We start from the raw sequence: 25,751 nt of genomic DNA, 5'->3' as shown, positions 1-25,751 counted from the left end.
AATTTAAAAATCAAAAGAGGGATTTTCAAATGGTTAATTAAAAATGATTGTGGGATTGTAATATGGTTGAATGGTGATTAAAATGATGGATTTTGAATCCTTGGGATTGGTTTATTAAGAAAAGGGGGTCTGCCCTAAAATCTTAATAGTTGATTTTGTAAAGAGAAATGAAAATAAATGTTGGAATTTTTGTGAAATTGGGATGATGATGATGATGTTGGTAAAGATATGGAGTTGGATATGTATCATCACTCCTATCTTGAAATGTTGGAAATTTTATCTTTATTGAAAATTATTTATCTATTCAGAGATATCTGTTTTAGGCTATCGGTGGAGAATAGCTATGATTGTTGTAGAAATTGCATGAGAATTAGGAGAATCGAAACTAATTTCTCATTCATTGCATTGAGTATTGTTGCATATTTAACACATTGAAAATGTTTATTATTTTGAGAAAAATGGTGAATGCCTTGGTGAATTTGGGTAGGGGTGTGGTTGAGATATTATGTTGGCCTGTGCATTCTTAGTGAAAGTCTAGAAACCTGCGTGGTTAGGTATCGAGCCTTCTGGTTAATACTGGTAAAAATGACAATTTGGTAGTGCTTGTATAGCCTGCTTGCAGATATTGTACCTAGGGATTCCTAGAGTTGTGTTCATTGCGTTATTTTCTAATGTAAAGGAAATGATTCTTGATTTATGATATAAACTGGCATTGCATGATTTTGAAAAGAGATATAAAATGTTTTAACACGAGCATTACATATGTATTCACCTTATAATTTTATTAAGATTCATATATTGTATTAGAATGTTTCTACTTGGTTTTGGTTCATCTTATGTAAGAAAATTATTTTCAGGTGCTGATGATATACCTTTGTCAAGAACATGACTTGGGAAGATCTAGGGCTGAAGGTTTCTTTTTGTTTATTTGTGCATTTATTTTTATACAAGCTTAAGCCTTAAATTGTATTGAGCTTGGACTTACTTTTATTATAACCAAGTATCGTCCTAAAAAATTATTAAGATATTTAGGCCTCGTTTGGGGACTTACTTTTTTAGCCAATTAGCCAAAAAGTTACTAAATTAGCCAAAAAGCCAACAACTCATACCAAAAAGTCAAAGATTCTCTTTTCTCTCTACTTTTTGCACATCTTTTCGTAATTAGCCAAAAAGTCATCCCAAACATACAAGTTTTTTTTACCTACCTTTTTAGCCAAATAGCCAAAAAGTTACTAAATTAGGCTGTTCCCAAACGAGGCCTTAATTATCTATTTAGCTTAAATTTCATGTCATTTGCCTATAACATATACTATAAATTTGGAGTTAGCACTCATGAATCACTACTAGAAAAATAACCTTTTCCTACTAGCATTTGCCATCACATGAATAAAGTGGGTGTTTGGGAAGTGAATTTTTTTGTAGTTTTTTTAGTTGTAGAATATTATTAGAGAATTTTTTTTTTATTTGGGAAGATAGTTGAATTTTTTTATGATTAGATGTGATATTTGTGAAAGAAAAAGTGAAATGATTATGGGGTTTGATATGCTATTTTGTTTGGATTAATTTTTTTTAGTTTTATAAAACATTTGTCTTGTAGTAAAAAAATCAAAAAAAACCCAAAAACCAACTTGCCAAACACCGCCTTATTCTTGGGGTACTTACGTGTAGGTCTTAATAAGTGAATTTATTCTCTAATAGGTCTTATGAAAAAAAAAATTATCATAAAAAAATGTCACTAATTGTAAATTTTAGTGACAATTTATAAAAATCATGACAAATTAATTGTTAATTTTTAGTATCATATATAAAAAATTATTACAAAATAATCATTTTTAGTGACAATTTTATCAAATATATTTTTAATAGCACTTGAACAAATCCAAGACCGATTAGTAGTTTACGCTTTATTTTCTTTGTTCTTATACTTTCCTTATATTTGCCCTAGCCCTTTTTCACAAGCACTGATATGGTTCTCTCTCTCGGTGTTAAATGAATCGTCGAAGCTCTCGCTTCTCGGGTAGCCATTGACGCTTATATTTGTGTATATATCGCTGATAGCTTGTGTTCTAGATGATTCTAGAGAGAGAATTGACAAATAGCTCTGAAGATCTATGGCGGATCGTTCTCTCTCTCTCGCACGCGTTCGACAGACCTGTATAGCTCTGCTCTCTCGCTCGTCAGTTCGCCCGCTCGCCATCGTCGTCTGAAGATCTCCAGCGGTATGAATCTCTCAATCTCGCTTCTAATCTCTCTCTCTCTAGCCACACACACATATCATACGAGGAAGCTCTGGTTCGACTCATTCCTTTCTCATTCGCGTACAGATATGTACTGGTTCGACTCGTTTCATTCTTGCCCTATTTTCTTGCATTTTTCCATATCTATTAGTGTATATCTCTGAATTTCTTCTTCAATACATTATAGTGAGCAGTACACTATTGTTTTTAACTCGGAATCGAGATTTCATTGATTATCAGCAAGTTTGAATTTGTTGAGGCAAGAACTGGTAAATTTGAATTTGGAAGATAAAAGGTCCTAGTCTTGAATTTGCTTGATTTATATGTAATATTAAGTTAGTTCGCTGATCATGCTAACTGGATTTTCTAGTTGATTGTTCTGTTAGCATTGACATTGACATGAATCATTATCACTTGGTACAAATTCTAGATTCTTACAATTCCTTTTACATAGTTGCTGTGAATTTTCATGTCTAGAAGGTGAGAAGTTCGTGCTTACCTAAAAACAGAACTGTTAAGAGTCCCTGTGTGCAAATTGTTCTTCATTGAAAATTTTATAAGCCCTCAAATCTGAAGATGATAACAAGTATGTAGAATTTCATAATTGAATTGGTTGTAAAAATGATAATTTAAACATAATAAATGAATCCTTTGCTTGTTTGCTTTGTTTACTATATAGATGGGCTTAAAGCAGTTTTTCTATCATCCTAGGGATCAAAAAAAAAAAAAAAATGTGTTGCTCTTTGCATTTTACTTATTTATCATTATTTTATTTTTTATTTTTACAGAAAATCATTTCCAGAAATTTAACCTAATTATAACAATTTATAACAACCACTTTTACAGAGTACCACCTTTCACGTCAGCCAAAGTTTTGGGTGTCACCTGCATAGCCATGAAGCTATAGAAACAGATCCTGAAGAAACTAGGATGATAGAAACTAGGAAGCATTTGAATTGTTGCGGATCCTGATGAAACTAGGAAGCTTTTGGACAAACTTGTTGTGTTAAAGCTTAATGGAGGATTGGGAACAACAATGGGCTACATTGGTCCTAAGTATGCATCTAACTACTCCTCAATATATATATATATATGTCGTACAACTGAATTATGTATAAATGTTTTATCTTTTTCTCTTGTTCTGGTCAAAGAAGTTATTTTCTACTTCCTTGTAACTGATCTGAATGACTTCATGTTTTTTAACTTTGTTTTGTTGTGGATCTGTGTTGTTTACTATGGAAGTCAACATATTTGACTACCTACTAATTGTGATTACTTATGTAAGATATTATGAATGCTTATTCATCTTATCATTTATTGGTTTGTTACTAACATGGGTACCTCTATATTTCTGATGATCAATTTTAGATAGAAAATGGTTTTAGTTTTTCCCCTAGATTCGCAATGGTAGTGTTTGTCTGACAAGAGTACATGAATCATTTTTCATCTTCCTTGTACTTGCACTTGTTGTCCAAGGTCTTGGTCTCAATTATAAGGTTAAAGCATTAGTATTCTGCTAGGATTGTGTCGAACTTTTTTTTGATCAGCGGGATTGTCTCTAACTTTGCTAAAATTATCTGGTCTGCATTCTGTTTTCAGTATTTTTTTAAGTTTAGAATTGAGTTGGTTAATTTTCCTTTAATATATGGTTTAGTAATCCAGACAGAGCATATTCAACTGCTTGTCACCTCGTGCCATCCTTTTTGTAAATTAACCAAACTTATTTTTAACTTCATGATTGTCACAGATGTGAATTCTAGAGTTTGTTTATTATGTAAATTAAGATATATTTATCATTCAATATTTCATTTGGCTATTAGGGGCTGGACTATGACACGTCGAGGAGAAATTATAATGGGTACTTTATAAATGATACTGTTGTGGCATCATTCTTTGTTACCTGGAATCTTTATTTTACATTTTGGGACTGCCATGCAACATCTGGAAATAAGCCCACTAGTGGGGAATGGTTTTTATTTTTTTATTTTTTATTTTTAAACTTTTTCCCTGGGCACCCATTTGGATGTGTTACTTTCTCAATAAAATGCAATGATTCAATGTAGAAGAGTCGAACCCTTTGAAATTGGAATAACTTAAAAGTATATTAGACCAATGGCTGGTGATTCATACTGCTGTCGTCCACTTGCAACTCATTGTTGTACTAATTTAGTGTGATATATTTCCCTGCAATGCATTGTAGCTACAACAATCAATCACGGTCACAACTGCTGATTACAACAGTGTTCTCTCTATGTTTACATGGAAGTAGAATAACATAGTCATAGAATTTCTCAAACCTCTAATAGTCATAAAAATTAATGAGTTTTAGATCATTTACCTTCAAAGAGGAATAATAATCTTGTTTGTATTTCCTTTGCCATAATTGTATATAACAATTTTGTTTTGTACTTTCTTTGAAAGGGAATATCATTAAAAAAAGAGAGAAGAAACCAAAAAGTAGAGAGGAAGAAACCAAAAAAGTTTTAAAAAAAAATGATGAAACTAATGGAGAGATTGAGAGATGGTTGGTTGATTATTGCTTGGGTGGGCGGAAACGTGTAGAAACATGGCGAGGATACGTGGGCTTTTTTTTTTCCCCCCTTTAAATTCTTCTTCAAGTTGAGTATTAAGTAGTTGGTTAGGAAAATGAGGAAACGTGGGAGTTTTTTTTTTTTTTTTTTGTATTTTTAAATCACCTAAATTCCACATGGTAGGAGCTTCAGAGACTAAATCAAAGTTTCACTTAATATAATAGTATAGATAAATATATTTGTATTGTATCACAAAAATATAAAATAATGTTGATTATTTTTTGATTTTAGTGTTTTCTTGTATACTCAAAGTTAAGAGCTCAAATTTTCGTACTAATTAATTTATATATTATTTCTCATTTCTAACAACAAAGTTTTGTAGTTACAAATATATTCGTATATAGATATGCATACCATGAAAATTATTTATGTAAGTATATATGTAAATATGTAAATATTAAGAAAAGAAGAGTTTAAAGAGTATTGCCAAATAACAACTGTTTCACATCTTAGTACTGCAACAATGGTCCCTAATAGCATATTGGTTAAATGGACTTTAAAGGCAAGGCAATGCTCATTGATTCATAATCCAGTGAAAGATGAAGCCCCGAACTTGCTATAGACAACCCAACCACATATTCATCCAACTAGATCAAAATTCAATAGACAAACAAACAAAATTAAATAATATAAAATATGAATAAGTATAAATATATTTTGTATATAAGTTGCAGGCTGGGCTAGATTTCATACATTCTTCCCAAGACTGCCCATGATTATAAACGAGCCTAAAAAAATTGCTATGCCTTATGGGCCTAAAATGTAATCCCAAAACCCTGGAAGTAATGGGCAGGCTTGGGCAGGTTGGGTGGGCCTTTGGGCTCATATCCACCCCCACTCCACACCCCAACCCAAATACATGTAAAAATAAGTAAGTAAATAAAAAACAAAAATAAAAATTGTATGGACTCATAGAATACAAAACACTTACCCAATAGTGAAGACCACTATGAATAGAGAATTTGGATTGTAATTATTAATATTTTTTGATCTTGAATGTTGTACTGATGAGTGACTGGTGTGTGATTATAGATTTTGGAAACTTGAAAACTTCAAAATATTGGCATTGTTATTTTTCTTGGAATTTTCTGTCATGATGAGTTTGTTTTGTGACTCGTATTTAGAGGAGTGCATATTGCAAAAATTGATTGTAAAATTGATTGTGATACTAACCAATCTGGGACAAATTACTTGAAAGATAAAAAGAGCAATGCTATGCTTACCATTTGGTTTGACCGTTTGCATTTACCTTGTGATGTGTCACACTCCATTATCATTGATATAATAGGTCCCACATATGTAACATTAATATCTATAGGGTGTGGAGTATGCCTCATCACATGGTAAATACAACTGGTCAACCTAGCAATTTTTTTTTTTTAATTTATCCAAAAAAAAAAAAAAAATGTAGCATTGTTTTAAAAAGATAAATAAACAATAATGCTAGAGTGACCATCTCTTTTTACCATGTTTTGTTTATCACGTTATGTGGCATGCTCATACTGTTGAAATATCAATGACATTCATGTGAGTCTCATTAATTTGATTAACCAAATGGCCTTTGATAGAGTTGAGTGGAAAAGAAGGATTCATATAATCGACCTCATTTGATGGGACTTAAGGCTTGGTTTGATTTGGTTTGATGACATTCATGTGAGACCTGTTGTATTTAAAAAATGTGAGCATGCCACATGATGTGGTAAATAAAATGTGATATAAAAAGATGTTAGTTATTGATAAATAAATTGTCTTTTGCCTTGTCAAAGCTTGTTGTATTTCTATTACATCTATGCAATTTGCTTCAGTTGTTGCTAGATAGGGATATTCAACGTTTGTCTCAGATGGTGTGTTGATTTTAGTTTTAACAATTTGGTTGTTAACCAAGTAGTCGCAACAGAAGCAACTTGATTGAAAATCTCCTTGGGACGTGAAAAGCGGTAAACTACAACAGCAAGTATGTCAGGAAATGAACATGGCTCTGTTCTACAATTTGCACCGTTCCAGAGTTTTGTAGATGAGGGTTTCTGGCATAGATTATCTTCGCTAAAGCTCAACAAGTTAGGAATTGATGAATCCCCTATTCCTATTACTGGTATGCTTCTTTATTTTTTGGTATGCTTCTTTATTTTTTGGTATGCTTCTTTATTTTTTTTCATTTCATTTTAATTTTTTGGATTCTTCAATTTTGGTTAGATTATGAGATCAATCACTGCAACCACATGTATGATATCAATCCATATTATTGAAAAATTCTCAAATCAAAAAAATTAAAAGAACTAATAGAGGAAAGCCCTAGCCCTAAATGCTCACTTCTTTTGGTGTTGCTCCATTATCTGAAAGTGGAACTACGAGATAAATAAGTGGCGGGCTGATCTGATCTACGCATTTGCCTTTCTTTCGTCACTACGACTTGGTTTTGAAAGAAAGTTTTCATTAGATCAAAGACCTTGAGAATGCTTAACTCAACAATTCACAAGTTTGTTCATTTTCGAGGACTAGTTTGTACCTGGAAGAAATAAGGGGTGCTAGCTAGTGAACAGAATAGGAGAGCAGAGGGGAAGAAACACTCAAGAAGGCCACAGCCTTTGACTCTCAATAATAATACTCCAAAAATTGACTATTACAATGTCAAAGCCCTAATATATATAGAACCAAAACCCTGATCTAATTAGGAAATTTTCCTAATATTATTTGGGAAACAAAATGAAATCACATACTAAATTTTACGTAATTGTATCTAACTAAACAATAATAATAACTACCTGTTAAGCATATATGTATTCGATATTATTATTTAGTACTTGGGCGATGTGAGACTTCGCTTCACACCGGCATGCAGGCCAGGGACATGCATCCTACCAATTACATTTTGGGACCAAAAAGTCTTTGGACCAATGGGCTTCACTTCGGGTTTCCAAATCCGATATTGTGCTTCCAACCAATCTATGACTGCGCCATCACTAGCCCATGCCTAATAAAGGAAGGAGGGCTAGAACCATCCATAGAGGAGGGGAGGAATGCCCGATCGGGATAAAGGGGGGCACTTACGAATGACATTTCATGAGAAATTGTTGAATTAAAAAGCCTTTGACATTTCAACTATCAATTTCTTTAATTTCTTCTTTTCTTGGTAGAAATTAAAATAGCTAGGTAAGTAATTGAAATACAAAGTCTGGTTTTCTTTCTGTTGGCATATTATAATCACCGAAAGTCTCTTAGTATTTTATTAGCCGAAAGGCACTAGGGTCTGTAATCATTGTTATGCCCTCAGGGATCATCTTGTAATTGTCTTGTTTGTAAACCCTAATCTTCATTTATAAATAAGGGGTGATATCTCATCATACCCTAAACTGATTATTCAAGCTTCATGGTATCAGAGCTTAACCTATAGGGTTTCGGCTCACCCTCGTTGGTAGACCTTCTCACCAACAACACTCTAGGGTTCGAAGCTTACCTGGGTGGATCTTCCTCAGCCGTCGTCCTCCGTCGATCTTCCTCAGTCGATCTCCTCAGCCGTCTTCCTCAGTCGATCTCCTCATCCCCTCAGCTCGTCTTCCTCAACCGTCTTCCTCGTCGACCTCCTCTGTCGATCGTCACTCGGCCGACAGCACCGCAGCTCGGCGACCTCCTCCAGCCATTTCGTCGATCCTCTTCTTCGTCATCCTCAGCCTCTGATCTCACTGTGGTATATAAATATATATATATACCTATATATCCTGATATATATATATAAATAGAGCCGGATATATATATAGTTATATATAAAGACATGTATAAATAAATCAACTTAAAAAAAAAAAAAAAAAAAATCATTTCTTAATTTTTTTTTGTTATGTCTTTATAGTGGTCATTGTGCCTGTTATCTCACTACCACCTTCCGGGTTTGTAATTTCTACTAGTTTGTTGTGGGTTTGGTAGTATTGTATCCATGACAGATTCCACTAGTGTGTCCTCTTCGTCTCAAACACCAAAGAGTGAGAGTCTCATTCTACCTACTACCATGACTGAGAATCCCAACCCTAGTCTGAAAATCACCACCTCTCTATTTAATGGTCAGAACTACCTAGCATGGTCTCAAAGTTTGACTTTGTTTTTGAAAAGCAGAGGAAAGATGGGGTATGTTGATGGCAGGATACAGGCACCTAGTACCACTGACTCAGGTTATGACCAATGGGAGATTACCAACTCTTTGATTATGAGTTGGCTTATCCATTCGATGGTTCCAGAACTTGGTGAGGGCTACTTGTCTATGGAGACTGCCCAGGACATTTGGGAGGCTGTGGCTGTTACCTATTCTCGCAAAGGAAATTTTTCACAGGCATTTGAGTTGCGTCGCTCTATTGAGAGCACACTTCAGGGGGAGCAGACTGTTCTTCAGTACTTCACTTTCCTCACCAACGGCTGGAAACGCCTTGACCACCTGGAAGACTATAAGCCCGTTTGCCCTACTGATTCTGTCGGGTACAAGAAGTTCATTGCTCAAGAACGGGTCTTTAAATTTTTGGCCGGCCTAAATATGGAGTATGATCCAGTTAGGGGTCGAGTTCTGAGTATGGACACCCTTCCTTCACTACAGGAGGCATTTGCCTATGTACAAAATGAGGAGAGTCGTCGGTCAGCTATGATGTCCCCTGTCTCTACTGACCGTTCCGCATTACTGTCTACTCCTCGAGATGGCTTCAGCCTGCCTCCTCAGTTTGCTGCTAAGGAGTCTGTATTCTGTGATTATTGCAAGAAGCCGCGACATACTCGTGAGACATGTTGGAAGCTTCATGGGACTCCATCTGGGGGTCGAGGTGATCGGTCAGGTTCTCGAGGAGGTCGGTCAGGCCACTCTCGAGGACGTGGTTCCTATTCCCGGGCTCATCAGTCTAGTGCCGTTGATACCCTTGATTCTAATTCTACTTCTGTTACCCAAGCTTCTGATACTGAGCTGGAGGATGCTTTGCGCCAATTGTTGGACCGCCGATCTTCTACTGCTCTCAGTACCGCTTCCTCGTCCTTTGCCCGCTCAGGTAACTTAGCATCTGTTCCTTGTGCTTTCCTGTGTCATACATCTTTGCCTTGGATTATTGATTCTGGTGCCTCAGATCATATGTCTGGCTCCTCTGATCTTTTCTCTGCCTATAAGCCCTCTTCAGGTCAGGACAAAGTTAGGATTGCCGATGGAACTGTTTCTTCCATTTCTGGAAAAGGTTTAGTCCAAGTCACTCCTACCATGCATCTATCTTCTGTTCTCCATGTTCCCAAGTTTTCTGTTAATCTGTTATCCTTAAGTTGTCTTACCCAGGATTTGAATTGTTGTGTGACGTTTTTTCCTGATCATTGTCTTTTTCAGGACCTTGTCACGGGGAGGACGATTGGCAGTGGTAGTGCAAAAAATGGTCTCTACTTCCTAGATCAACCGGACAAACTTGCTTATTCTTCCACCACGTCTTCTACTATCCCCGCTGATGTATGGTTGTGGCATCGGCGTCTTGGGCATCCCTCATTTCATTTACTTAAGCATTTATTTCCTTCTAGTTTCGCAAATCATCATGTGTCTGACTTTCTTTGTGAGTCTTGTCAACTTGGAAAACAACATAGAGCTTCTTTTGCTCCCAGTTTGAATAAAAGCTTAGTTCCTTTTTCATTAATACATTCTGATGTTTGGGGTCCCTCTCGTGTTCTGTCTGTGAAAGGTCATCGTTGGTTTGTTACATTTATTGATGATTTTTCTCGTGCTACTTGGGTGTATCTCATGAAAGATAAGAGTGAAGTTTTCTCTGTGTTTCGCACTTTTCATAAGATGATTTGTACTCAGTTTGGGGCCACTATCAAAATATTTCGTTCTGATAATGGCGGGGAATACATAGATTCTGGGTTAGGACAATATTTCTCTACTCATGGCATTATCCATCAGACCTCTTGCACCAATACCCCTCAACAAAATGGGGTGGCCGAACGCAAGAATCGGCATCTTCTTGACATGGCTCGGTGCATGTGTTTTTTTATGAATGTGCCTCAACCCTATTGGGGCGACGCTGTTCTCACCGCTGCCCATCTTATTAATCGTCTCCCTACCCAGGTCTTGGACAAAAAGGCTCCGCTTCACGTCCTCCTCGGTTCTCAGTCTTTGTTTTCTATTCCTCCCAAAATATTTGGTTGTGTCTGTTTTGTCCATAATCACTCTCCCTCTCGTGGTAAGTTGGACCCTCGCTCCCTCAAGTGTGTTTTCCTTGGTTATTCTCCTACTCAAAAGGGGTATAAATGTTACCACCCTTCTTCTCGTAAGTGGTTTGTGTCCATGGATGTCACTTTCTTTGAGTCCCAGTCCTATTTCTTGTCCTCTCCGGTGTCACCGTCCTCATTTCCGGGGGAGCCTTGGTGTGAAGTGAGTCCTGTGTCTCCTATGGTAGAAGTGAGTCCTGTGCCTCCTATGGTAGAACCAGTTGTTCTTGCACCCCCCTCTTCTACTGGAACTATAGAACCCACTGTCACCAAGAATAAGGATGGGCATGTTTATGTCCGGGACATCGACAGAAAACAAGTTAACTGGATACAAGGGACCGTTTCTGCTACTCCACTGCCATCTCCTGCTTCTGATGAGAGTCTAGGTAACTTTGAATCTCATGAGTCCATTGATCTTGATGTTCCTATTGCCAAAAGGAAGGGTGTGAGATCTTGTACTCAACATCCTATCTCACAGTTTGTATCATACTCTCATTTGTCATCCTCATATAGGGCGTTTGTGTCCAATATTTCCTCTGTTAGCATTCCTAACCATTTTCAGGATGCTCTTGCTATCTCTGAGTGGAAACTAGCTATGATTGGGGAAATGAAAGCACTTAGGAAGAATGACACTTGGTATTTGACTGAGTTACCTACGGGCAAACGACCTGTGGGCTGTAAATGGGTATATACTGTGAAACACAAAGCAGATGGGTCTATTGAGCGTTACAAGGCAAGACTTGTGGCAAAAGGGTTTACTCAGACATATGGCATTGATTATCAGGAGACCTTCGCACCCGTGGCTAAAATGAATTCAGTCAGAGTACTTCTTGTTAAAATCCACCTACTCTCCACCTACTTCACCCACTTAAACCTACTCCACTAAACCTAACCCACTACACCACTACCACCTCACCTACTCCACTAAACCTAACCCACTACACCACTACCACCTCCACTTCACCTACTCCTTACCTACTACACACTCAACCTCTTCTATATATAGGAATCATGAATCATTGTAATAGATATCAAAATAAATCAATCAATAATAATACATACAATTTATTCTCTCTCTTTCTCTATACATTATTTCTTACATGGTATCAGAGCTGGTTTAAAACCTAGTATTTTCGCTTCCCCGGCGGGCGGCAACCTCACCTTAGCCGCCCGCCGGACCTCAACCTATTCCGCTGATAAAATCAACAAAGATTTGTGCAACTGTAGTCATGTGTGAGGCTGATGGAGAAGAATTCTTCACCTCATATGACGAGACAGTCTGGAACTGGAAACACTGCAACATTCCGCTCTGGAATTCTGCAGCAGCTAGATTATAGCTTGGTTGAGTGCCAAGCTTTGGTTCTTCCACCCACTCTTGAACTTGCCCAGCAAAGTGTGAAGGTTCATGCTTGTGTTGGAGGGACTAGTGTGCGCGAAGATCAGCGCATTCTCTCCAGTGGGGTTCATGTTGTTGTTGGTACTCCTGGTCGTGTGTTTGACATGTTGCGGAGACAATCACTTCGCCCTGTTTACATCAAAATGTTTGTCTTGGATGAAGCTGATGAAATGCTGTCACGAGGTTTTTTAAAAATCAGATCTATGATATTTTCCAGTTGCTGCCACCCAAAATCCAGGTTGGGGTGTTCTCAGTTGCTGCCACCCAAAATCCAGGTTGGGGTGTTCTCTGCCACAATGCCACCAGAGGCTCTTGAAATCACCAGGAAATTCATGAATAAGCCTGGAAAGAGAAAAAGCTCATGCTAGGATTTGCGAAGTGATTCGCTGCAGGAATTTTGGCTTTGGATGAAACCCTTACCATACTCCACTCATTCTCTCCAACTGTTCTAACTTTTTATTATTATTATTATTATTATTATATCAAATAATCAATGCACTCATGTTCCCCACTAACAGTGTCCACTTTTGACCCAAACCATTTTCAATCCATCATTTCTCCTTCACCTTTTGCACCCCACTCACCGACTCTCTCTCCACTTTATCACATGGGTTTGTCCCTCTCTCTCCTCCATTTGATTTCAAAAATCACTTATTTTTATTTATTTTTTCCAAGTCACTTTTCCTCTTTTTTAAATACCCCACTTTATTTTGAAACAATCGCACTGATGTTTTTCATATAATCCATCTATAAATATTTTTTATCTATTTTCTTTCTCCCTTGTTTTCTTTCATTTTATTTTTATTTTTTCAACAAAACACTCCCAAAACAAAAACAAAAAAAAAAAAAAGAAAAAACAACATTTTACAAACTTGTCATTTCTTCATGCCGGGGATCAACCCCGATCAGCATTTTACACCATAAAAAAAATAAATAAATAAATAAAAAAAAAAAAAAAAAAAACAAAACACAACCAACACAAATCGGAACAGTGGGATTTTTCTTCTCGCCTATTCCGCCGGTCTTTTCTTCTTGCCACCGTCTTGGGCGGCCCTTGCCGGTGTTGCCTCCGTGTTTCCCACTCCACTGGGCATGATCACTACTCCCTGCTCCTCCACTGCAGCATATGGCGGCCCTCCAAATCGGAACATAAAACTGGCCTTCCGTTTCAGCTCCTTGTTTTCCGCCTTTAGCACACTTATCTCTGCTCGCGCATCCTTATACATGCGTTGGAGCAGAGCCAGTTGGGCGTTTAACTGCTGCACCTCATTTGTCCTACTCTGCAGCCGGTTCGACAAATTTGTAACCGCAGTCATGGTTTCCACACATGACTTCAAGGTATACTGATTGGCCTCCACATCCGACTGCACCGCCATTTTTTGCTCCACCGACCGCATCGGAAAGTTCAACGGAGCAAAACCAGAGGTGTTTGGTTGAGGTTCACTGGCCACCGCACCAGTTATTTCTCTTGTGGACTCGTTCAGTTCTGGAAAGAGCGTGAGCAGACCACGGGAAGAGGAGGCCATGTTCTGGGTAGCTGGACGGGAAGAAGAGGCCATGTTGCTGAGTGTTTCAGAGACGGGTTGGTTACAAAGTATTACAGAGTTTCTTTCTCAGCAAAGGAAGAGTTGTTTTCAGAGGATTTTCAGAAGTTTTTTTGTCTGCCTCAGCCTCAGCATCAACCTTGGTTAAATAGCGAGGCAGCCACGCGTATCGCGCGCCACTTGACGCCAGACGACAAACGGGCGCGCCAGTCAAGGCACTCACGTGCCTCGCCATCATGTCCGACACATCTTTTTATGACTTGGGCTCGCCTTTTGATGGCACGTCTTTTTATGGATTGGGCACGCCTTTTGATGGCACGCCTTTTTATGGATTGGGCACGCCTTTTGATGGCACGCCTTTTTATGGATTGGGCACGCCTTTTGATGGCACGCCTTTTGAAAGATTGGGCACACCTTTTGCGGGTGCGACTTTTTTAGGGTCCGACAAGACTCTGTAAACTGTCCCGACATTGATTCCGGTTAGCTCCTTCATAGGTCCGACAAGACTTTGTAAACTGTCCCGACATTGATTCCGGTTAGTTTCTACAAGGGTCCGACAAGACTCTGTAAACTGTCCCGACATAGATTCCGGTTAGTTTCTACAAGGGTCCAGCAAGACTCCGTAAACTGTCACAACAACTGTCACAACATTGTCTGCTACAACTGTCCGACATGACCCCATAAACTGTCTTCTACATCGGTCTGACACCGCCATCCAGTGTCCTCTACACCGTTATGACATCACCATACAGTGTCCTCTACAACGTTATGACACCCCCATACAGTGTCCTCTACAACGTTATGACACCACCATCCAGTGTCTTCACCAATGGTCTGACACGACCATACAGTGTCTCCTATCCTCTTTTATTTTTATGTATTTTCTTGTTTTATTACTCTCTCCAAACTCAAGTTGGTTAGTTCCTATCCCCCTTGAGTTTGCGGGGGGCTGTTAAAATCCACCTACTCTCCACCTACTTCACCCACTTAAACCTACTCCACTAAACCTAACCCACTACACCACTACCACCTCACCTACTCCACTAAACCTAACCCACTACACCACTACCACCTCCACTTCACCTACTCCTTACCTACTACACACTCAACCTCTTCTATATATAGGAATCATGAATCATTGTAATAGATATCAAAATAAATCAATCAATAATAATACATACAATTTATTCTCTCTCTTTCTCTATACATTATTTCTTACACTTCTCTCTCTAGCAGCTAATCTAGATTGGCCGCTTTATCAGTTTGATGTCAAGAATGCTTTTCTCCATGGTGACCACGAAGAAGAAGTATATATGGATATTCCTCCGGGTTTTGAGAATCATCAAACAGAAGGGAAAGTATGCAAACTTCGGAAGTCATTATATGGTCTCAAACAGTCTCCAAGGGCTTGGTTTGAAAGATTCACTCAGGCGATGTTTAAATATGGTTTCAAACAAAGTCAGGCAGATCACACATTGTTTGTGAAACATTCCTCATGCGGTAAGACTACAGCACTTATTGTTTATGTAGATGACATAGTTCTTACAGGCAATGATAGTGGGGAAATACCTCTGTTGAAGAAATACTTAGCCAAAGAGTTTGAAATCAAAGACTTGGGAAGCTTGAAGTATTTTCTGGGAATTGAAGTTGCTCGCTCTAAGGATGGGATATTTATCTCACAGAGAAAATATGTGCTTGACCTGTTAAAGGAAACTGGGATGCTTGGCTGCAAGGCATGTGCCACCCCACTGGAACCCAATCAAAAATTGGGAGATGATGAAGGAGGAGAAGTTGTGGATAGAAGGAGCTATCAACGATTAGTGGGTAAGCTCATTTACCTATCTCACTCCCGTCCTGATATTGCTGTTGCTGTCAGTGTAGTTAGTCAGTTTATGCATGCTCCTCATCAGATTCATTTTGAGGCTGTCATGAGAATCTTGAGGTATTTGAAGTCTGGTAAGGGTCTGTATTTTTCAAAGTATGATCATCTTCGTGTAGAAGCCTATACAGATGCTGACTGGGCTGGGTCAATAACTGATAGGAGATCAACTTCAGGGTATTGCACATTTGTCGGCGGCAACCTAGTTACTTGGAGGAGTAAGAAACAAAATGTGGTTGCCAGGTCAAGTGCAGAAGCTGAGTTTAGAGCTATGGCACAAGGTGTGTGTGAACTTTTATGGATCAAATTATTGTTGAGTGATCTAGGTATTGCTCAGACGGACTCCATGCGGTTATATTGTGATAATAAGGCCGCCATCAACATTGCTCACAATCCAGTTCAACATGACAGGACAAAACATGTTGAGATTGATCGCCACTTCATTAAGGAGAAACTCACTAGTGGTACCATTTGTACTCCTTTTGTTCAGTCTGGTGAACAACTTGCTGACATTCTCACCAAGGGAATTGGAAATAAACCGTTTCATGACATATTAGGCAAGCTGGGCATGAGAGATATCTTCGCACCAGCTTGAGGGGGAGTGTTGGCATATTATAATCACCGAAAGTCTCTTAGTATTTTATTAGCCGAAAGGCACTAGGGTCTGTAATCATTGTTATGCCCTCAGGGATCATCTTGTAATTGTCTTGTTTGTAAACCCTAATCTTCATTTATAAATAAGGGGTGATATCTCATCATACTCTAAGCTGATTATTCAAGCTTCACTTTCAACTAAGATTGCAATTGCTAGGGTGCACTTTTTTTTTTCCCCTCACCCTCATTTTATATTTTTGAAACAAGATCTTGGGATCAGGAAACTCTGGAGCAAGGAAAATGCAACTGTGAAACAAAGTCTTCAGACATGATGCTCTTAAATGAAATTAAATCTTGTTTTATGAGTTTACAATGCATAAATGACAAAATAGTTATTGCTGACTGATAGTGACCTTTCGATCAGGCCTCTCAGGATCTTGTATTAGTGGGTGGATATCAGGCTGGGAGCTAGTCGTGAATTAATCTTAGACCTTCATGGAAAATATGGTCCATATAGCTGACCTCTATTGCCGCAGTGATTTTGGTTATTTTACTTAGATTTCTGTAATAGCAAGCTTAATTTTTTTTGTGCAATTTAATTGACAAGAAAAGAAATACAAATTAATTGTTTTTAATGGGTAATTTAATGTACCTGAAGGGTGAAATAATGTTGTGCCAGGTTTCTATGCACCTTGCTCACATTCTCAAGTATCAAATCATTTAACTCTTCTTGCTGAATCCTTTCCACCTGAACCAAGTGAGCAATCATCAGTAACTACAACAAGCCGTGGCAATAGGAATAAATGTTCTGTCCCTGGTATTCTTTTCAACACAAATACGTTGGAGGGTTTCCATGCACTTGACAAACAGAGCTTGCTAAAGGCTGAGGCAAATAAGGTATCTTTCTTATACGAATAGATTTTACTCTTTCATACATGTGTTTTGTTTTTGCAAGTATTATTGTGTGGAGTTTGTCAAATTGATTGAAGAGTCTTATCAGTTCCACAGCCCTTTAGCAGATTGCAAATGGCCCTGGGCCTCGGCTCAAGTAGCAAAGGGGTGGGTGGGGCTTGCTATATAGCAAATAGACAAAAGTCTCATATCACAAGTTTGTTTTTCATTGAATATCAGATTTGGGAGGACATCCATTCTGGAAAAGCTGAGGAGGACAGTGCAGTACTTTCAAGGTTCCTTCTTATATCATTTGCTGACCTTAAAAAGTGGAGTTTTCATTATTGGTTTGCTTTCCCTGCTCTGGTGCTTGATCCTCCTGCAACCTTGGTTGATTTGAGACCAGCTTCCCAGTGGTTAAGCCTGGAAGAGGTGCTGTGAATGTTAGTAATTTTGTGAGTATGGTATTTAATTTTCCTTATTTTTTTTTACACAAAGGTTATTGTTGTGGCATACAGGCTGAATCGCTGTCTGCAGCTTGTAATGAGTGGCGTAACTCAAGTGCAACGGCAGGTAGAATGCCCACTGTATTTTTACTCAAACCTTATTTATGCTGCTTTTTTATTTTATTTTATTTTTTGATGGAGTGCCTAAAGCATGCGATTCTGTTGCAGATGTGCCTTTTTTCCTGGTCTCTATTGCTTCAAACTCACATGCTACTATTAAGCATCTGAAGTACTGGGAATCATCCCAACACGATGGCCATAAGGTTTGTCCACATACTTCACATTTTTTGTAAACTTATACTAGCTTTTGCCAATTAAAATGAACAAGACAGTTTGTTTAAAACACTTGGTGAATTGAATCCTGTTAAAGTTATGTCAAAGTTTTAGATGACTCTTCCATAAAGCTACATTGTATGTTGTGGCAGTTCTTATTTGGCTTTTACGACCCGTGTCATCTTCCAAGTAATCCCGGTTGGCCTCTTCGCAACTTTCTTGCTCTTATTTGTTCAAGATGGAATCTCGAAAAGATTCACTTTTTTTGCTATCGTGAGAATCGTGGTTTTGCTGATCTGAGCTTGTCCCTCATTGGTGAAGCCTTGATAACAGTTTCACAAGGTAGAGCGACGGAAATTGGGTAACAACTCTCTTCTAATTAAAACTCTCTCCTTTTTTAGTTGAATGTGTTTTCTGAATTGGCTTTCCTGAACACATGAACAATATTTCTTTAGGATGGAAAGATGATCAACATATTCCTAATGCCGTGGGATGGGAACTTAATAGAGGGAAGAAGGTACCCAGGTGTATTAGCCTTTCTAAATCCATTGATCCAACTAGGTATTTTTTGAGGTTGTCTTGTCTATCCATAGCCCATAACAGTATTATTCTTTTGCATCCTTAACATTTAAAGATTAAAATGTTTACAGGTTAGCAATATCGGCTGCTGATTTAAATTTAAAACTAATGAGATGGCGTGCTTTGCCGTCTTTGAACATAAACATGTTATCTGCAACTAAGTGCCTTCTCTTAGGGGCAGGTACACTTGGATGCCAGGTTGCCCGCATGCTTATGGTGAGTGAATAAGAACTTAAACATTGTTAGTGTGTTTTAGATTGGTTTATGTGTTGCAATGCTAGTAATATTAATGCAAGTTACAGTGTACAGTTTCATGATACCAAGTAGAATTGTCAATGTGTATTAAGGCTAGGAAGAAAAGAATGAGAGAACAGAGTGATGAAAAAGGAGTAGAGTTAATTGTCAATATGTATTAAAGTTGGGAAGAAAAGAACGAGAGAACGGAGTGATGAAAAAGGAGTAGAGTTTCAATCATGAAACTGTACACTGTAACTTGCATTTATATTACTAGCATTGCAATACACAATGACCAAAATACCCTTATGGACTAAACCAATCTAGAACACAGACTAACAAACATCAATCTCTTGTTCTATTGCCTGGTTTATGAAAATTATTGTGCAACTGCAGGCTTGGGGTGTTCGGAAAATTACACTACTTGACTCTGGTAAGGTGGCTATGTCTAATCCGCTGAGGCAATCCCTGTATACATTGGACGATTGCCTCAATGGTGGCGATTTTAAAGCTTCAGCAGCGGTTAAAAGTCTCAAGAGAATCTTTCCGGCTGTGGTAATTAATATTACCCTTTACGTAGCTACATCCGCCTAATTCAACCCAAAAAGTTTGATTTCCATGTACCTGTTTGTGTTGGTTTTATTCTCAGGAAGCTGAAGGTGTTGTGATGGCTATTCCAATGCCTGGCCATCCGGTGCCTAGCCACGAAGTGAATAGTGTGCTTGAGGATTGCAGATGCCTACACGATTTAATTGATTCTCATGATGCTGTTTTCTTGTTGACTGATACAAGGGAAAGTCGATGGCTCCCTACTCTTCTTTGTGCTAATGCTAACAAGGTTGTTATCCTTTTGTTTATTTATAAAATTGCATTTTTCTTGTGAACTTTCCATCAGATTTCCTGATCTTGCTGTTATTCATTTGCCTAAAGCTAAAAGGCGAACTTCTTTTTTCAACTCATTCTAAGAATTTAAAACATTTTGAGTCAATTTTGAAAAAAAGTTGACCAAAGACGAAAATAAGCCAATTTTTTTTATCCAAAAAGCTCCCAAAAAAATTGGTTTATTTTTTTCTTTTCTGAACTTTATTCAAAGAAAATTCAGATATATATATATATATATATATATATTTTTTTAAAGTTTTTATGACCACCTAGTCAAGATGGATCTAAAAAGTAGAGAAATTTGACATAATTTTTAAAAAAGTTCACTGGAGACAAATAAGCCTAACTAAAAGAGCCAATTCCAAATAGTTTGCATGGACACTGTTGATTGATTGGTTCTTATATTCACTGATGTATTATATCTCCAGATCACTATAACTGCAGCTTTAGGGTTCGATAGCTTCTTGGTTATGCGGCATGGTGCTGGTCCTCTTGGCACTCTTCGTGACTTCAAAGATGATGTATCTTGTGAAATGGGAAACTTCTACCAGATGGATAGAGATGGAGAGCACAGATTGGGTTGTTACTTTTGCAATGACGTGGTTGCCCCAGTTGATGTAATTTTCTAAACGGAAACCATAATTTCAAAGTTGCTGAAAATATGTTAATCACTGACTATTCATTCTATGTGCAGTCAACTGCCAACCGCACTTTGGACCAACAATGCACAGTTACTCGTCCGGGGCTTGCTCCTATTGCTTCAGCCCTTGCTGTTGAACTTTTAGTGGGGATTCTACATCACCCTCATGGGTAACTCCTTGAAAATTATGTTAACGAAGCTCAGTTATTTGCTGATTTTTAGTTGAGAAAATTTAATTTTGATTAATTTCACTTTTATGCCCTAAACTATCACTATTTTTTCTATTTCATCCTTAAAATATTAATTTCATCTATGAAGTTTCTAATTTCAGTTCAAGTGGTCCAATTGGTAATGATTGCTCACGTCACCAACTGTTAAAACTTGATTTGATTGGTAAAAAAGTCATTTCAAAATTAGAACAGCTTGAAACATACAACCAAACACTGATGCTACCTTCCCTCAATGTTAGTTCCTCATTTTTCTTATTATTTTGAACAAACTACACCCCACAACCAACCTGTATGGTTAAATTGTTCAAATTTTGATATTATATTTTCGTTTCGACCGTCAAATTAGGTTCACATGATCTGAAATCAGAAACTTTGATGACTAAATAGATGAAATTGATACGGTAGGGATGAAATAGAAAAAAAAATAACAGTGTAGGGGATAAAAGCGAAAATAACCCATTTAATGTAGGTTTCCTTCTCAATTCTGGTCCTCATTCTCATTATTGTACCACAACAGGATACATGCCAAGGCGGAGTTTGCAAACTCTACTGACAGTGGAAGCACTGAGCAACCTCTTGGCATTTTACCGCATCAAGTTCGAGGATCGCTCTCACAGTTTTCTCAGATGACACTTGTTGGACACTCCTCAAATAGTTGTACTGCTTGTTGCTGCACTGTAAGTGTGTAGCAATTTTCTTCTTGTTCCTCATTTTTTTTCCTAATTTTTTCATTATATTTATGAATTTCATACGGTTCAGGTGGTATCAGAATATCGAGAAAGAGGGTTGGATTTTGTCCTTGAAGCCATTAATCATCCAACCTATCTGGAGGATCTTACTGGACTAACCGAGCTGATTAAGTCAGCGAACTCTATTATGCTGGACTGGGAGAATGAGGATGACGATGATGATGATTGTGTTGAAATCTGAGGGTAAACTTTTTAATTTTATGAATTATGTCTGTTGCATTACCTTTGCCAATTGTACAGAGAACTTAATAGGAAACCAAATGAAATTCACATTCATTATCGGTTTCACCTTTATTTTAGGGATTCTTCTTGGACCTTATATGATATGATTGAACCAGTTGACTGTGTTACATATAGCATTCAAATGGCCAAGTTGACTTAATTTGGAGATGAGACTGCTAATGCCACATTACCAATAAAGAAGTTTTGACTTGATGGCCATATGTTACATTGGATTCACGAATAAGGGGCAGAATCCCATATTTGGTTAGACTTTTGTGACTTGGGATAATTTATCCGGGGTTCTTTTATCCTGTACATGTTGGGATAACTTATCACAGGATAACCGTATCTGCACAAAATGACTAAAATACCCTCTTTGGTTATAAATGGTTTAATAGATTTTGGATATGCTCTTTGCCCAGCTGTATTATTTGGGGGATAGATCAGGTTGTATGGTAAAGTGATCCAAAGGTAGCCTCTCTCGAGTTTAATTTGGATTTTGTAGCTTCTGCAATTAAATCGTAGTGCCATTGGTTTACATAATTTTTGTGTAGGGATGTTTTTTTCTTCTCATAATATCATTAAAAAAAGAGATGCTTTTGAAGGAGGTTGGCTCACTGTGCGGAGCAAATAGAAACCTGAATTTATGTGCACCATAAATTACCAGAACTTTTCGAAATGTTCTTTCAATTGCCTTCTGGTTTCGACAAAAACCATTTTTGGGAGAGTTTTTTTTTTTTGTAAAAGAATATGTTTGGGAACACACTTTTTGCAAAATAAATCACTTTGCTTGGTGTCATTTTTCCAAAATCACTTTTTAGAAAATTTTACTTTTTTGTTTTGTGTGTTTTTTTTTTAATTGAATTTTTTTTAATATTTTAAAAAGTCTTTTTTACTTTTTAGATATATTTAACATAAATATACTTAAAAAGTAAAAAGTTTGTGAAGAAATTTTTTTAAAAATTCACTAAATACCAAAAATACAAAAAAAAAAAAAAAAAACCCGAGAATTTAGTAATTTTTTTTTTTGTATTTTTATGTATTTATTAATTTTTTAAAATGTTTTTTTCATAAATTTTTATTTTTTAGATACATCTAAGTAAGGTGTATTTAAAAAAATAAAAAAAAATATTTAAAATTTTAAATCAATTTACTCAAAACAAAAAAATACGAAAATAAAAAAGCTTAAATCAAACACTGAATGTTATTGTGTTTGGTTTGAATGTTACTGTGTTTGGTTTAACATTGAAAACAATGGGGTTGGCGGTTGTGATAGTTGTGGCGGTAGTTGTGGTAGCGGTGAGAATGGTGATTGTATCAGTAAAACTCTAGTTCGCCTCTGTACAGGGTTGCCTTTCACTTGAATTGAACAATACCAGAGCTCTTACTGTTGGCTCTTACTGTTGGCTGGGATGTAGCTGGAAAGTCCTTATGAAAGAAGACACAAAGGAAAGGATTTAGGGCTTTAGTGCTCAGTTGTAGAGTGAGTTATCCTTCCATCAGTTGTGTTCTTTTTTTTTGGGGTAATTATCGGTTGTGTTCTCTCGTTATAGGTGTCCTAACTTTTCTCCCTAGTTACGATTTTGACATGAGTGAGGGTAGTACCCCATGTGCCCTACCTTTCGATCAACCAGATTTTTCTAGGAATGATACCCTTTACATTATAAGGAATATTCGACCCGATCGTCTCTCCTGATTGTACTATTAGCGACTACCTGTACTGATGTCATACCAACAATTGATAACCTGCTCGGTTAGGCTTTTAGGCACCGTTTGGAAAGCAGGTTTGTAGGTTTTTTTGGCTATTTTTGTCACAAAAGATAAAATAGGCTATTTTAATTACAACCAACAAAACATTACATCTAATCCATAATCATTATACTCTTCTCTCACAAAAAAAGTCAAAAAAGTAAAAAAGTCTTTCTCAAACAAAGATTTTTAGCCTAGGCTAAAATAGCCAAAAAAATCAAAAAGTCAAAAGCTAACCCACTTCCCAAACCAACCCTTAATTTACTTGACTGGCCAATCTCTTCTGGTGTTGTCCTTGATTATGTCTCTGGATCGGTTGCTGCTCATCCCTCCGAGCCAGGGCCGGCCCTGGGCTAAGGCGAGTAAGGCCTGTGCCTAGTGTCACAGACTGGGCGCTTGTCATCCTCTCGAGAAGCCGGCTCCACGAGTGGTACTGCGTACCCCCGTGCATTATGCCCAAAGACCAACCCAGGAGATGCGATAGGGATTTACCCTGCCTGCCTTGTAGCTCACAAACTAATGCGCTTGCAAGGTGCTTGGTGTAGAACTCGCATCCCTAATGAGTCGGTACGTGACATGCTACCACTGCCAGTCCCTGACGCCCTCGTCAGGGGGACATTACCCTGCATGTCCCCATGCTTGTCCGTTCCCTTACCCACGGGAAACCCGTCCCGCGCGGACACCATTCTTGGTGCGGACCCCACAATGAGGGTGCTTGGTGTAAGTCCCACGTACCGTCCCCATCACAGTGCCCCTAGGCTGGCTCTGATACCACTTGTCAAGGACTGGGCGCTTGTCATCCTCCCGAGAAGTCGGCTCCACGAGTGGTACTGCATACCCCCGTGTATTATGCCCAAGGACCAACCCAGGAGATGCGATAGGGATCTACCCTGTCTGCCTTGCCGCTCACAGACTAATGCGCTTGCAAGGTGCTTGGTGTAGAACTCGCATCCCTAATGAGTCGGTACGTGACACTAGGGCCCCCAAAATTTGGCCCAAAATAGGGCCCCAAATTTTGAAGATCCATTATACTATCAAGTTTTAAATAAAGTCCAATTATTGTCAGAAGCCCTCAAAAACAGAACAACCCACTAAAATAGAAGCCCTCCAAAATAAAACAGCCCACTATAAAATGCCCAAATAAAAACATATTGCAGGCCTATATTAAAAACAAATAAAAAAATTAGTCTAGTTGAAAAAACAAACAAAGGGCCCAAATTTACTCAAGCAAACTTGAGTGGCCACTAGCAAATATATATATATTTTTTTAGGCGTATGTACAAGGGAAGGGCCCAAACTTAGAAGCTCGCTTAGGGCCCTGAATTCTCAGGGCCGGCCCTATTCCCTGCAACGGGCAAGCGTCGCCATCCGGGCCAAGGCCTAACTTCCTACCCAGGCAGGTGTCATCATTTGGGCCATGGCTTTCCTCTTTCCTTAGTTGATGTTGCTGTTTCGACAATGGCTTACCTTCCTGCTTGGGTGGGCGTTATCATCCAGGCCAAGGCCTTCCTTCCAGTCTGATCTAACATCATCATTTGGGCCAGGGCCTTTCTCCCTGCTCGGTTGAATCTCGCCATTAGGGCCATGGCCTTCTCCTCGGGGCATTCTATTTGAATCCAAAAAATATCTTAGTACGTCCAATTTAAATTTATAAATTTTAATTCGTATTATATATTAATGTGAATTTGTTAATAAGGACAATCCATATTAAACCCTAAAATAATTTCTTTTTTTCCTCGTGGTACACCCTAATCTATTATTTCTATTTAAATCTCTACATCTTCTTCCCCAATAGATCAAAGTTAGTTTGTCTTCTTCTTCTTCTTCTTCTTCTTCTTTCTCACTCCAAAACTCCAATTCACCTTACCGAAACTCACCATTATCATTAATATCATTGTTTTTTTTATTACTTTAAAACCCTAAACCCTAGACGAAAGTTTAAACAATCAAACAATGGAGGAAAGTGATAATCAAGAAAATATTTTGATTTTTATATGAATGCTTACCTCCTCTTTGATGGATTGCTTCAAAATATTATCTTGATTATCACTTTCCTCCATTGTTTGATTGTTCAAACTTTCTTCTAGGGTTTATGATTTCAAAATAATAAAATAAAATGATGTTAATAATAATTGTGAGTTTTGGTAAGGTGGATTAGAGTTTTGGAGTGCGAAAGAAGAGGAAGACAAACTAATTTTGATCTCTTGAAAAAGAAGATGTAGAGATTTGAATTGGAATAATGGATTGGGGTGTACAATGAGAAAAAAAAAATATTTTATTTTAGGGTTTAATATAGATTATCCTTATTAGTAAATTTACATTAGAATATAATAAGAATTAAAATT

The 25,751-nt window shown here is 37.7% G+C and overlaps 1 protein-coding gene across 12 annotated transcripts; it reads left to right on the top strand.

The window, feature by feature from the left end:
- The first annotated feature begins 1,881 nt into the window (after positions 1–1,881).
- Positions 1,882–21,876, top strand: APG7 (ThiF family protein). Of its 12 annotated transcripts, none has more exons than XM_082909473.1 (17): positions 1,882–2,219; positions 3,084–3,293; positions 6,726–6,920; positions 17,131–17,348; positions 17,583–17,774; positions 17,861–17,915; positions 18,017–18,111; positions 18,274–18,463; positions 18,577–18,682; positions 18,772–18,916; positions 19,331–19,489; positions 19,584–19,772; positions 20,245–20,433; positions 20,511–20,626; positions 21,204–21,363; positions 21,446–21,618; positions 21,736–21,876. In XM_082909473.1, the coding sequence occupies exons 3-16, from the start codon at positions 6,785–6,787 to the stop codon at positions 21,614–21,616; spliced, it is 2,121 nt and encodes a 706-aa protein (XP_082765599.1). In that variant the 5' UTR covers positions 1,882–2,219; positions 3,084–3,293; positions 6,726–6,784; the 3' UTR covers positions 21,617–21,618; positions 21,736–21,876. The 12 variants fall into 12 exon arrangements, with proteins under 12 accessions (XP_082765599.1, XP_028063290.2, XP_028063291.2 ...); XM_028207489.2 differs by having other exon boundaries at positions 6,717–6,920; XM_028207490.2 differs by having other exon boundaries at positions 21,446–21,785.
- Positions 21,877–25,751: the final 3,875 nt, after the last annotated feature.

Source organism: Camellia sinensis, chromosome 15, assembly GCF_055761805.1.
Source record: "Camellia sinensis isolate YWXY chromosome 15, ASM5576180v1, whole genome shotgun sequence".
NCBI classification, from domain to species: domain Eukaryota; kingdom Viridiplantae; phylum Streptophyta; class Magnoliopsida; order Ericales; family Theaceae; genus Camellia; species Camellia sinensis.
The sequence above is the reverse complement of the archived record's forward strand: the minus strand, read 5'-3'. Positions and strand labels throughout refer to the sequence as shown.

Bases quoted from the DNA above. Each gene is read 5' to 3' on its own strand.
- APG7 (XM_082909473.1), top strand. From the start codon at position 6,785: ATGTCAGGAAATGAACATGGCTCTGTTCTACAATTTGCACCGTTCCAG. The intron at 6,921-17,130 runs GTATGCTTCTTT...ATGTTGTGCCAG, and splicing joins ATCCCCTATTCCTATTACTG to GTTTCTATGCACCTTGCTCA. The intron at 18,683-18,771 runs GTATTTTTTGAG...AAATGTTTACAG, and splicing joins AAATCCATTGATCCAACTAG to GTTAGCAATATCGGCTGCTG.